The sequence below is a fragment of the Sinocyclocheilus grahami genome, unplaced genomic scaffold, assembly GCF_001515645.1.
Source record: "Sinocyclocheilus grahami isolate Dianchi unplaced genomic scaffold, SAMN03320097.WGS_v1.1 scaffold719.1, whole genome shotgun sequence".
Lineage (NCBI taxonomy): Eukaryota > Metazoa > Chordata > Actinopteri > Cypriniformes > Cyprinidae > Sinocyclocheilus > Sinocyclocheilus grahami.
Window position 1 is genome coordinate 812,520 of NW_015505898.1, and position 13,702 is coordinate 826,221.

A 13,702-nucleotide genomic window follows, 5' to 3' on the forward strand; every position below is an offset into this window, starting at 1 on the left:
TGTCCCCATAAAGATGGCAATATCAAAAATCCTTGTCCTTGTAGGGATATTTTTTGGTCCCCATGAGGAAACAAGCTTATGAATCATACATAATGACGTATTTTGAAAATCTAAAAATGCCTTTTTTGTGTGTGAGGGATAGGTTTAGGTGTTGGGTTAGGGTAAGGGGATAGAAAATACAGTTTGTACATAATAAAAATCATTACGCCTATGGAATGTCCCCATAAATCATGGAAACCCAACATGTGTGTGTGTGTGGATGGTGTGGTTTAGACAGAGTGCTGTCTGGTCACTGTGGCTTTGCTGTTTAGTCGGCATGCCAGTCTTGATAGGGGATGATCTGGGCTGAGCTCTCTTCCCATGATCCTCTTGCCCAGACATAATGTCCCAAAAATACTCAGCAGCTCACAAGCACATATGATTTTACAGCCAAGGATTTAGCCACAAGCAAGAGATAGGCTACATAAGATATTCCAGATGGCCTTTGGTGACAAGAATAAAGAGGCCAGCACCTCTGTTAGAAGTGTATCCACACGGACGCGCTTTTGAGTCAGCACTGCTTATAGCTTCATTTTAGGCTTGGCTTGTTTCTATGGCGAGGTTAACTTACAACACTGCCAACTATACTGCTGCTTAGTGCTAAGTGTGGTGTGAGGAGGCAATGAGGCGAGAGATGGGCCGAGTATCATTAATACAAGGAGATGTGCTTTGGTCTGTCTGGAAAAGACTCTGACTAATAGAATTCTCTCAGATTGTGGAGCATTTGCAAAGACGAAAGAAATCTTGAGGAAATGAGAGTGCTGTTATTTCATAACAGTGATAATGGAAGTGATAAAGGATGACTACTTTCTCTTTTTAATATTGAAGGGGAGATACTGTTTCAGAAGCTAATATGGGATGTGACAATGACTTATCAATTAGCACCAAATTGAAAAAATGTCAGTACAAGAAAACAAGAAGCTTGTATGTAATAATGCATATGGTTATATATAATACATGCAATTTGTGAAACATATAATAAATAAAAAGGAATACATAATGACTTTTTACATAGTCCAGTTGTGCATTATACCTTATGTAGTCTTTACATAATCTGGCCTACCTTTTCATAATGCATTGAAATTAGCATATAATATATGAACTGTTATAGGGATTGGGCAAATTGTATCATTTTCAATGTATAATAATATAATTGTCAGTTGAGAACTGATTGTAATGAGTACAAGGCGTTAGGGATAGTTCACACAAAAATAAAAATTCAGTCAATTTACTGACCTTCATGTTGTTCCAAGCCTTTATGTCTTTAATAAATACTATTGGTTCTACAAAACTTCTCCTTTTATGTTCCACAAAGTCATACAGGTTTGAGTAACATGTGGGTAAGTAAGTTTCGAATTTTCATTGTTGGCTGAAGAATATCTGCATTATAGTCTTATAAGAAGGGATAGTTCAAAAAATTCTGTTTTCATTTATTCACACTCATGTTGTCACAAACCTGATGCCTTTGCATGTGGAACACAAAATAATATATTTTGAGCATTGCTGTGATCCAAACCACATTTGACCCCAGTGACATTTATTTGAATGTATAAAAAAAATTTTATGAGACATTTTTCAAAATATCTTCTTTTGTGTGCCACAGCAGAAAAAAAGTCTGCTGCATATTTAGAACAACATAAGAGTGAATAAATGATGACAGACTTTTTTGGGTAAACTATCCCTTTAACGTAAAGCATTACCAAAACAAATGGTTCCATCAGTGAGATTTGCAGACTTAAAGGGGTCATATGATGCTGCTAAAAAGAACATTATTTTGTGTATTTGGTGTAATGACCTGTAATAAAATATTGATTGATTTCCCATCTAAATAGTTCTTAATTTTGCCCTTAAGTGTGATCCTTCGATGTCTGGACAACTGCCTGAGAGGCAAATCCCACTTATTGAGCTCAGTCTGTGAGGTCATCAGCACTGCTTGCCAGCTGCTTCAATTGATTCATTATTTCACATTATGACATAACAGCTGAGTTTCAGACACAATAGCGGTCTGTTTTCGGAACAACGTCCCACTGGTGACAGGCAGCATGTAGTAACTTCTCCGTGAGCTGCCCTGCTGAGGTCCTGTTACCCTTAAAGCAATGAAAAGCCTCACCTACGACATGTGGTTCTGCTGGGCGGTCAGGTTTTGCTGCTGCTGTTGTTGCATGAGGAGCTGCTGCTGCTGGCGTCTGCGGGCAGTGCGGAGCTTCTCGAACCTCGCCTCCATCTCCTCCAGGACTTTAGGGGTGTAACGCACCACCAGTTTGATACTGTCTTTGGCTGCTTTCAGTAACTCTACAGCCTTTTCATGGTGTTCACCCTCGACGCTCTGAGAAAAAAGTTGCGTTTTTCAGAGGAATCTGTGGTTGTTCAAGTCATCTAATTCAAAGGACCGAAATGCAAACGTGTGTCTCAAAGTTCAGTAGTTTATTGATGACTGCTGCAACTTTATTATCACCAAACTCGTAGCTTTGTCAGCTCAATGGTGATGAACATTCAATTACATTTTGGCATGAAAGAGCCATTAATTTCTTATTAGCTCAGGAACCGTAACATGTTTGGTTTAATGAGAAATTGCTTCTCAAATGCTGTCACAAAATGCTTTCCTATTACAGTCTTTGACGCAAATGAAATCAAATGGATCCTTTCTGAAGTCTTCTGTCATCTTTGAGCGAGAAAACAATGGACATTGTTTTCTATAAACTCAAATTACTCCTTCATGTAATAGAATTGTAACAAACTTGAATGATGGCAGAGAAGAGCAAAGAAACTTGCGTCAGCAGTGACTCAGAGCGCTTTATATGAGTAGACAGCTTTTTTACTGAAAGATTCATTCGGATTCAGTCAAAGATTCATTCTCATCTGGCTCCAGTCTGACACATTTTAAACATTTACAGTGAATTTTGAAAAGATAAAGTCTTTTGACACCTGTCTTTTTCAGTTTTAGAAACAGTCCTGTCCAGTTTTATTATTTTAAAATGTCAAGTTTAGCCTAAGTAAAATGAAAGATTACAAGACTTCAGTCTCTAATGGGTCTGAGCTGCTAAAATTGATTTATTAGCGTATCGTTCCATGGTGCAATCAGCCTTGTAGACTATTGGAAATGTTTGGTCATTGAGAAAAAAATCATCCTTTTGCCGTAATAATCTCACTTCAGCCCAAACTGATCTTTATCGATTAAAAAGCCAGTGGGCCCTCTAGCATGAAGGCATCTTCACAGCTGAAGGCATCTTGACAGCTCTACACAACTGAAAAAAATTAATCTTTTTGTACTTTTGCTGAACATAAAAGACAATATGTTGAAGAATGTGGGTAACCAAACAGTTGATGGTCCTCATTGATTTCCATTGTATTTTTTCCATACGATGGAAGACAATTCGGATTGTCAACTGTTTAATTACAGTTTATGTTCAAGCAGAAGAAAGAAATTCATACAGGTTTGGATCAAATTGGGAATGACTAAATGGTGACCGAATTTTCATTTTTCGGGCGAACTATTCTTGTAATGACACCATCCATGCACTGATAAATTCTGTAATGTTTTGTGGTGTTAGATTAATTTGTCTCCAATGTTCCATCCTATTTCATTAAAGAACCAAAATTATAAAATTGTAATACATTTGAAACAAAACAAAAATTAGGGCTGTCAAAAGATTTTAATCACGATTAATCACATCCCAAAATAAATTGTGATTTATCTTTTGACAGCCCTAAAAGATAACTTAATTTCGAGTTAATGCCCTCATGTCTTTTGGTTTATTTCCAACCTGTTTCCATCTAGTTTCCATCCAATTATGCATTCATTTTCTTGCTATTGTGTAAATAACATTCATAACAGTCTTGTACACCTTTTTAAAGAAATGTGTCCTTAAATTACACACATGCATTTTCCTTTTACAGAGTTAGAGAATAGAAAAGGTCCTTCATAACAGGAACATCCCTGGCAACTCACCACTCCGTTGACGGACAGGAGTTGGTCGCCTCTCTTAAGACCGCCATGCCTCTCAGCCACGCCCCCAGGGATGATGCGGGAGATGTAGATCGGTGAGTTCTGCTCTTTTCCACCCATCACATTGAAGCCAAGCCCCTCATCTGTCTTGGGCAGCTCCACCACTCGTGGGTGAGAATGACCCTCGCTGGCTGCAAATGCCGCCACTGTGGCCTGACAGGAACCAAAGGGTTCAAAATGTCAGTGAATGTGAAACATGACTGAGAAATAGACCAATATATCATCAAGGCTGATTAACAAAATAATATTTTGAGATGATCGGATTCGTGAATGCCATTTTCGTTGAAATATCTATAAACTGCTTGGGGATGAACAGCAGTGTGTGAATTGCATGGTTTAATTCAAATTTTCTGAAGAGACACGATCACTTGATATGATATGATATGATATTGTTTTTTTATTTGATATGGTTATAAATATTGATAAGTGTGCGTACATGTGGTAAATGGAAGCTTAGTCTTCAGAAGACTTGGATTAAATGGCTCGATAAATGTGGATTCATTTTACAATGTCTTTCTAAATATTTTGAAGCTTGAAAATGATGATAGCTATAGACTTTAAATGGACAGGCAGAAATCATGAGAAAATATAAAAAAACTCAATTTGTGTTCCTAAAATGAAAGTCTTATGAGTTTGGAACAACATGAAGGTGAGTGTTGACAGAATTTTCATTTTTGGGTGAACAAAAACTTTAATAGGTAATGTATCTTTTCTGTTGTGATATATCTACAGACGTTGTGGCATTATTAAAACATTGCTCTGTTTGTCTGTAAATCTCAAACAGTCCAACACAGCAACATTGGCTCAACCAATGGAGTGAGGTTGGAGTAGGACTATGTGTTTGTCAGACCGAGTCTTCGGAAAACCAATATTTTCATTTTTCATTCTGTTTCACATACTTCACCTTTAAAACTTAACAGTGAGGCACATTTCAACATGGATGGTTTTGTGAGCAATGGACTACTTGCACAACTACTTCCGCGTTCCACTCAATACAGCTCGGGAGTTTCCAGTCAGTGTTTAGTGCACCTACATTCAGACCATTTCTCATGAGAAATATTTTTATAATCAGTTAAGTCATATTCTCTGCGTTAACAACCTGCTGAAATGTTCCTATGAATATATTTCTCTTCCAAATATGCATTCTGAATAATAAATAAATATATTTCCCCACTAACCTGCCGCAGTCCAGTGCTTGTCTTCACATTTTTCTCTTACTGATCATATTTCATACCTGTTGAATTTACAGTTTTAAATTAATTTGACTGATAAAGACCCTTACGAAAAATAACCATGGTTTTACTAAAACCATTTTTTTTTTGTATAACCAACTTTAAATACCATGGTTAAACTATGGTTAGTGTAGCAAAACCTGGGTTAATTTGTGGTTTATTATGGTTTTATTTGTAGCTAATTTTCATAAGAGCATTATTGCTTGTATGCGTTGGTGGTCCTATTCCAGAGTTTAAAATGGTTGAATGAATGTACGGTAACTGCCTTAAAGAAATTTAACGATGTTAAACATTGAATTCATTTTAAACAGTAACGCGTTGACAGTGTGAGACTACTTTGAATATTCATATTTTGGCATTGCTTACAGTGAAATGATTGTGAATGAAAAATGACACAGAATAGTGACAAACATATTTAATACAGATAAATAAAGGTTAATTCTGATCTTATTCATCAGATCTCACACACACTGCAGTGTCGCAATTACTAGTTTAGAGCACTGACACCCTGTGGTGAAACAATCGCGTATGTTTACCAGCCACTGCTTTATCAGACTGGCTTATGTTGGATTAAAACTTAAAGTTTCGTCGAGTTTGGAAAATTCTGCAAACAGTAATCATCAGAATATCTCTTCTCCTGTCTCTGAAAATGATTTTGAAATCATCCCACGGACTCTCATTTTAATAGGCATTTAAGTTAACTAGATGATTACGGCACTAATAACTAATAACGTAAATAACTGAGCTGTATTATTTCAAAACAGAAGTGCATCACGAGGCTCAGTGCAAGTAGTCCATCGTGCATTATACCTTATGTACTGTAGTCTTTATATTGGCTAATATCTAAAAACCTGCTCTCTAGATATCAGTTTCGAGCATTTAAAAAACCATAACAGTTGACATTACTAAGAACAAAGGATCTTCTTTGCATTGAAGACAACTATTTTTATTAGTTGATGGCATGAGACCCCATTCTCTTGAAGCACATTAGGGTGGATTGATATTCAAGAACCGTCGGCCTCAATATACACTTCCAATGGTACATTCTTAAAAGCCAAATTAAACAGCTCCACTATGACTTTACAGAGGCTTTACCTTTAGATAGACTGTAGTCTAGTCTAATTCTTGCTTTTGTGGAAGCAGATAAATTAGCACAGGTCAGGTAGTACATCCCACATAGCCTGTAAGAATATGTCAACATGTTTGTGCTGTAAATAAAAGAGAAACTGCATCCGATAACTGCACTGCTGCCTGCATTGTTGTCTGAATTCCTCAGACTTCAGAGCTTGTTAGCCAAGCGCAACCACCAGGGGACAGAGAATGTGACGGAAGACAAAAGCACTTCCTGCTGATCCACGCTGTAGCTACAGGTGCAGCACTGTGGGGCTCCACTCATTATTAAGGCATTCACACACAGGAAACAGTGAGGGGAAAAAAACACCAAGGATTTTTGGAGACTTGGCAAGGCACCAGATTCCCAAATGGCAAACCAAGCAGTTTTCTGATCTCGGAAACTGAAAGAACAGCACCTTCCCTGTCTGAGTGTTTCGTGTCACACTGAAAGAAATGCTGTTTGAAAGTGTTCTGCATGCAAGACGCCCTCTTCCCAGTTCCTCAACCTTCCCCAGCTACATCTTCTCTGAGGAAAAGAAAAGTAGATATATAACAAAAATTTTTGAAGCCTGGACTCTTTGATTTGTTTTGTCGAATTGTAAATCAGTACACTGATCAGTACACTTCATTCCCTGTGAATAGAACACATGACCTTGGCGTTGATAGTGCCATGCTCTACTGTTTGAGTTACTGGAATACAGGAAGTCCACCGAAAACTGAAAATCGCCATTATTTACACACTCTTGAGCCATCTCAAACCTGTCTGGTTTTATTTTTTTAATTGAAAGAAGTTTTGAAGAATCTTCACGCGACTCCATCAATAGTTACATCAGCATTCCCACATATGCACGGTCGACTGTGGCATAATAAAAGCTCCGCTGCTTTCGAGCCATGTGTCGCGCTCGTTCAGCGGCCTTGTTTCGCTTCGACGGCTTTCAGCCTCACCCTGCTTCATTCTACTACGCTAATAAATCTTTAGCTCATCCATGAACATGATTTCTGCCCAAGTCCCGTCGGATTGCTTCGGCTGTGGGGATGAAGACGACAACTCCTATGATTCCACACTCAGTCACGGCATCATCAAACTACGCCTTTGTCTATTTGTTTATTTTGAATATTGAATATTGACAAAGCTCATTGACAATTGCTGCAGGGGATCCCAAAGGATGACTGGGGCTTTTAGAGCTGTTCTTCATCCTATTTATGTGCCATCGATTGAAAACTGTCCCAACGGCACACAGATGCAAGCTGCTCACACATGCTAATTGCCCTTTTGCTAGTGATTTGAGTGATTTTCAAATGGCACTATCGGAGCCGATACTCGATATGAATATCGGATCGGCGCATCCCTACTATGGACACGCCATAGTCACTAGTTAAAGGGGTCTTATTATGCTCTTTTACAAAGTCTTGATTTTGTTTTGGGAGTGCTTTGAGGCACTCTAAGACTTTTGTAATTTACATCCTGCATTAGAACTTTAATTGATATGCTAATTCTGCTCATCTGGCGAGACCTACTTGCTGAGCATACTAATTACACTAAGTACTGCTGGTTTCTGTATAAGTGCCATTGCCATAGTATAGTTCCATATTATTACAACAACACTCAAATGAGTCACATTATTGGTTAAAATTATTGCATTGTTTTTATGTTGAAATCGAAAGCCTATATGTCCCTGACAATAACTGCACCACCAGTGTCTAAAAAGTTGCGAGTGCCATTAAAAATGTATTATAACTCTGAATCAATGACAAGGACTTTAATTCATAAAAAATTCTAAAAGCGTATGCTGAGCATGAATTGCCAACCAATCAAGAGATTAGATAGAGGAAAGTCATTTTAGATCATAAAACCATTAATACCAAAATATAAGTCACCTCTAAAACTTGTCTTTCAGCGATGATAGGATGAGGGCCTAATTAAATATTAAGGTCATAAATATATTTTTTCATTTTATTTTTCCCTTGAGGCCTGCTTATAATGTTAGTCAAGGTTGTTTTGCACTTAAAAAGTCATAATTGACACTTCGCTAAGCTAAGTATCAGGGCGAGCAGAGGCAGCAGCGGAGTGGATTTCTGTGCCTCCGTGAAGCGCTCTGCGAATCCTGAGTGTTACTGATGTTTGCTAACACAAGCTTTAAAGAATGTCCTAGAGGAATGAATGTGAGATTTCCAGCATGCTTTTTAGTAAAATGTGCTCAAAAATTGAGTAGATGATATCCTTAAATGGGATGGAACAAAGTGTGACATTGTAAAGCATCTGCCATTTTCTTGATGAAATTGTTAAATTATGCAGTATTAAAAATAACCTTTTAAAAATAAGCTTTAGTCAATCACTCTACACGTTATGCAGAGCCAGGAACAGCACAACGTTTCTCCACACATCCTACTCTCAAAGTACCCTCAAGTGCACCTGGAAAACTTGTACCATTTGCATTCATTATTATGACATGGCACACATGCAAGTTGAAATCATAACATGCCATGTAGCTTAAAAGTCATAAGTAGCCTAAAACGAAATGTTTGTGATACATAAAGCAGTTGATAAAGCAGTGAAAGTCGCGTTATAAACTTCACACTTGTTGACTATAAGCTGTTCCAAACATCACGCCTTAAAATAACTGAAATATGGCATGTCAAATTAAAATAAATTCATTACAATTCACTACAGACTTGCTTTCTGATCACTGAACTCTATATATAGATTATATGATATTATAGAGAATCAATGTTTTTGCACACCCCTTCCAACATAACAACTAGGCAACTGGTGTATCATCTGAGTTTCCAATTTGTGAATATGACTTTGTTTGGTCATTAATTTTGATATTTCCGACTGCACTTGAAGGGGATATTATTCTTAGTCATATACCATCTACAAAAATTTGAAAAAAAAGAGCACGGTTGCAGGAATACACGAAGAAGATAAAGGTCAGGTTCAAAGCCTTTAATAATCTCCATTAGAAAACTCAAATAATAGCAGGTACACAAACACAACTGTCAGCATTAAAGGGGTCATATGATGCGATTTCAAGTTTTCCTTTCTCTTTGGAGTGTTACAAGCGGTTTGTGAATAGATAAGATGCAAAGACTAAAGTCTCAAACCCAAAGAGATATTCTTTATTAAAGTTAAGACTTGTCCTCGCCCTCTGAAAACGCCTCATTTAAACACGCCCCACATGTCTACGTCACGATGTGGGAAGATTTGCATAACACCACCCAAATGTTCACGCAAAGAAAGAAGGCGTAACTTTATTGTTGCTGCCACCGCCATGTTGTGAAGACGCTGTGTGTTTTGTTGCGAAAGCGAAAATACTTTGTTTGGCCTTCCAAAAGTGGACACAACTAGAAATCAGTGGTTAAGTTGTATTTACCACACTGTTCCAGAACAGTTCAAACCAAATATTCAGATGTGTGCAGCGCATTTTATGGAGGACTGTTTCCTGATCCTGGTAGAGTAGACTACAATGCCGGCTGTTCTGACTCACAGACTGTAAGTACGTTTTCATATTTAAAGAATTTGCCACTGACGATTCAAACGCGAGTTTTGAGCAGTGTAGAGTAGCACTTGTTTGTCGTTTCTCCGATCACAAATGCAGATATGGTTTTATGTTTAGGCGAGATGCAACGCAGCTCGTAAAAAGACAGTATAAGTCATTAGAATCCATAATTATGTCCCCACTGGATTCAAGAAATGCCTCGTTTGTAATGGGTTTTATTGGTTTTGTCTGGTCGCGCCGGGACACGGCATCACAATATGGTAAGGGGCATAACATTTCCGTCACACGCGTGAGGTATTTGGCCAATCACAACGCACTGGATAGCTGGCCAATCAGAGCACACCTTGTTTTTCAGACCGATGAGCTTTGTAAAAATCGACGCATTTCAGAAAGGCGGGAAATAGAGGAGAAACAATAATGTACAGTATGTGGAAAATAATGTGTTTTTTTAACCTTAAACCGCATAAACACATTTCATTACACCAAATACACAAAATAATGTTCTTTTTAGCAGCATCATATGACCCCTTTAACAAGACTGGACCACTGAGGAGTGAACAGACAGTATAATGATAAACACCTGTGCAGATGAAATGAATCACTATGACAACTGATTGGCAGGAAACTGAACAAAGGAACACGTGACTGAAAATGACAAATGAAAAGTCCTTGAAAATGAAACTAAGATTTATGAATAGTATTAGGAATAGGCGTTTATGAATAGTATCTATCCTACTTCCTCCTTAGTACTACACTGTGACTGGGTGGGCAAAGTTGCTGAACCCTGAATAGACATGTTTGATGTGTAAAAGTGGGTGGTCATGTTCAGCAACGTTCTGGACTAGGAAAGAGGTTTTCAGTTCTGAAACTTACAGTATGTCCATTTCATATAATACATCGCATGCATTTGAAAAGATAAAGGAAAATTAGATTTCTTATAATATGGCCACTTAAAATGCAATCATTAGCGTATGTCAGGAGACATTTGAACATTTCAGATATTGAAATGCAAAGTAGGTCCTCAATAACTAAAGTCTTCTGCTTTCACTCGGATTTGCATAATTAATAGACTATTACACTGAACTCAAGCCTAATTGGGATCGAAACATAATTACAACAACACCCACAAGTGCAGCCTATTGAGCTATTAAAAAAAGGTATTGCAGGGTACCGCTTAGCATCCTTTGTGGCATCCAAGCGTGCTTTGTTTTCTGTCTCGCTCGGCTCTTTGTGTGTTAACAGTGTAACTGTGCACTAGTCTGCTGGTCTGTGCACCCATGCAGAGAGAGATGGTGGGTGGAAGTCTTTGGACGTCAGTGTGGCCTTTAACCAGCAGGGCTCTCACTTTTAGCCGATTGGTGTATGTCCCTGTATGTGATGTAGGGATGTGCATAAGTACATTGTTTCATAATCAACCAGTTGGTGGGTTGCTTGAAAGACTAGTCGACTAATCAGTCTTAAAGAGCCCTCTATAATTAGGCTAGTTTCAGGATCGTCCAATCAGGGTCAGGATTCTTTTAAACTTTTTTTTTTCTTCTCAAAAAACGGAGCAGAAATGAAACAGAACAGGAGTCTCAAGACACATTTGAACTTTAACAGCCTTAGTGAGCATAAGAAATTTCTTTCGAAAACATTTTTTAAAAAGCTTATGGTAGTGTATAAAAAATAACTCGCATATGTGATTATATAACTAAAATATAACTCTGATATGTGAAAAAGTTTTAAAGCACTGAATTAAGAGAGTTTTTTGCAAGCTTTTGCTTATTCTTTCATTCATATCTGTCAAACGCACCTGCCTGCAACCATTCAGGTGCGCAAAGTGTCTATTCCTCAAAATATAATTAAAGTCGATCTGAGATATCTGGCATGCTGCAGTGACTGATAGATAGATATCACCCACTGCTGCGAAAAAAAGATGACCACATTTGACTGGGGATTGTGACCCATCCCAAAATAACCGTTTTGTAGTGAGGCTGAGATTCAGCAAGGCACTTCTGCTCATCCAGTACTCAGAAATTCTATTGCCCCCTCCCCCTCTTATTTTTATGTCTCCTCTCGTTCTCACAAGAGTGCACTCTTCGCACAGCATGAATTTGAATGAATGCTGTTTCAGTAACAGTGTCTGAAGAGCAACTGGCAAGTGTTTGTGTGCAGGTCTGGCTAATTGCTGATTGTGTTTATCAAATCAAGACAGTTTGCGGAGAAACACATTTGAAAATGTTTGTATTAAATGATTCCATCTTACTGATCATTAGACTACAGAAAAGGGTTGTTACTATTAGTCTAGCTTATATGTAATACAGAAACACAGGGCAGGTGATTTGGAAATAAATAAAATCAGACCTACCTTAGCTGTGGCACGTGCTTGATACTCTGGACAGCCATTCACTGTTATTGTTTCATGCATATATTGATAGACCTATTAAAATTAAGAGAACAAAAAAAGTGTCAGTTCTTCTGTATTTATCAAAATGATGTAAAACATGGATAAATAGCGATGAGGCGTTCTGCTACAGTAGGCATTACAAATTCAAGTCAGCCGGTGTAATAGATAAACTGGTGCTTCAATGGTATTAATGTAATACATTTATTTTTTATTTATTTATCCTTTATTTTACCAGGAATTATCCCATTGAGATATAAACCTCTTCTACCAGGGAGTCCTGGCCAAAATGGCAGCACAGAAAGTTTCACACAAACAGATTACAAACACATAAAACCAAAAAATATAATAAAGAATAAAATCTTATCCAGCATCATTAGAAAAATGTAACGTAAAACATTCACATGTTAAAAAGCAAAACAGCGCATATTTGTTAGGAAACGGTTCAATATTTTGATAAAGATAAAAGCCCCAAACAAAGCTCGATTTAACATTCTGAAATGAAATTTGTTAGAACGCAATAATGTGCAAAACAAGAATGCATTGTCAATATGGCCACAGGGGGCGCAATAGTGAGCATTAGGGTAAAGTGACTTCTAAGATCAGTTTTTCCTGTCATGGCAGAGAAAAAGCTAGGTCACATTAGCAAAAGTATAATTGACCCGTCGTTGGCAGTTTGATTAGCAGGCGATCTGACCAATCATAACGTCGAATCTGCCATTTGTCAGACAAAACAACTCAGACAGGAGAGTAGATTAACGCTGGTGGATGTTTGTTTATTTCTGTAACGAGAAATGTGAATGAAAATTCAAGAAGTAGCATCTTTGGCTGCACTGTTGTGTTCAACTATGGCAACAATGAGAAGTTTGAAAAAGCTAAAGCGTCACTGGTTTGTTTGACAATTTGGCATAAATGATTTTTAGATTCATGCTTCATTCAGTTTCTAGTAGGGGTGCGGGAAGATGGTTTCGGTTTGGGGTGCTGTGTGTGTCCGTGTTGGGTGAAAGGGGGGCGGCGGGGTCACCTCATTTGACAACTCCACAAAGCACTACAAGTGCGTCGATATGAACACTCGTTTAAGTGGCATACACACTGGGAAATTTGACTGCATATCACATTTTTGAAATTATCGATAGTAGCTGATCAATCTCGGGGTTGGGCTGGGTCCGCTAGGCTTACTTGTCTCCGTGCTCATGCTGGAGCTGGTGTTGGATACCTATTTTGGAAAGTTTTTGCTGGGATGGGCATTTAAAAAAATCTGAAATTCGCTTTTGCGCCATTATCTCCTTGTATTAAAGTTAATCTTGTTCGCATTCTGTACAGTTCATATCTGATACCACGCGCCAGCGTCACGTGTTCATGAGGATTAGGCTAATCATCCCATATAGAAAACATCACAAGTAAAATTAATCATGTTTATAAAGATAAA

General features: G+C 37.9%; 1 protein-coding gene across 2 annotated transcripts in view; it reads right to left on the bottom strand.

Moving 5' to 3' along the window:
- Positions 1-13,702, bottom strand: part of LOC107560307 (protein lin-7 homolog A-like) — a 44,802-nt gene that overhangs the window by 1,647 nt on the left and 29,453 nt on the right. Inside the window, exons 3-5 of one of the 2 annotated variants that reach the window (XM_016244448.1) lie at positions 12,238-12,309; positions 3,989-4,198; positions 2,154-2,365 (exon numbers count right to left, since the gene is read on the bottom strand). In XM_016244448.1, coding sequence (XP_016099934.1) covers positions 2,154-2,365; positions 3,989-4,198; positions 12,238-12,309 — 494 coding nt within the window. Of the gene's footprint in view, positions 1-2,149; positions 2,366-3,988; positions 4,199-12,237; positions 12,310-13,702 lie in introns of both variants that reach the window. The other variant, XM_016244450.1, reaches the window with a different exon arrangement.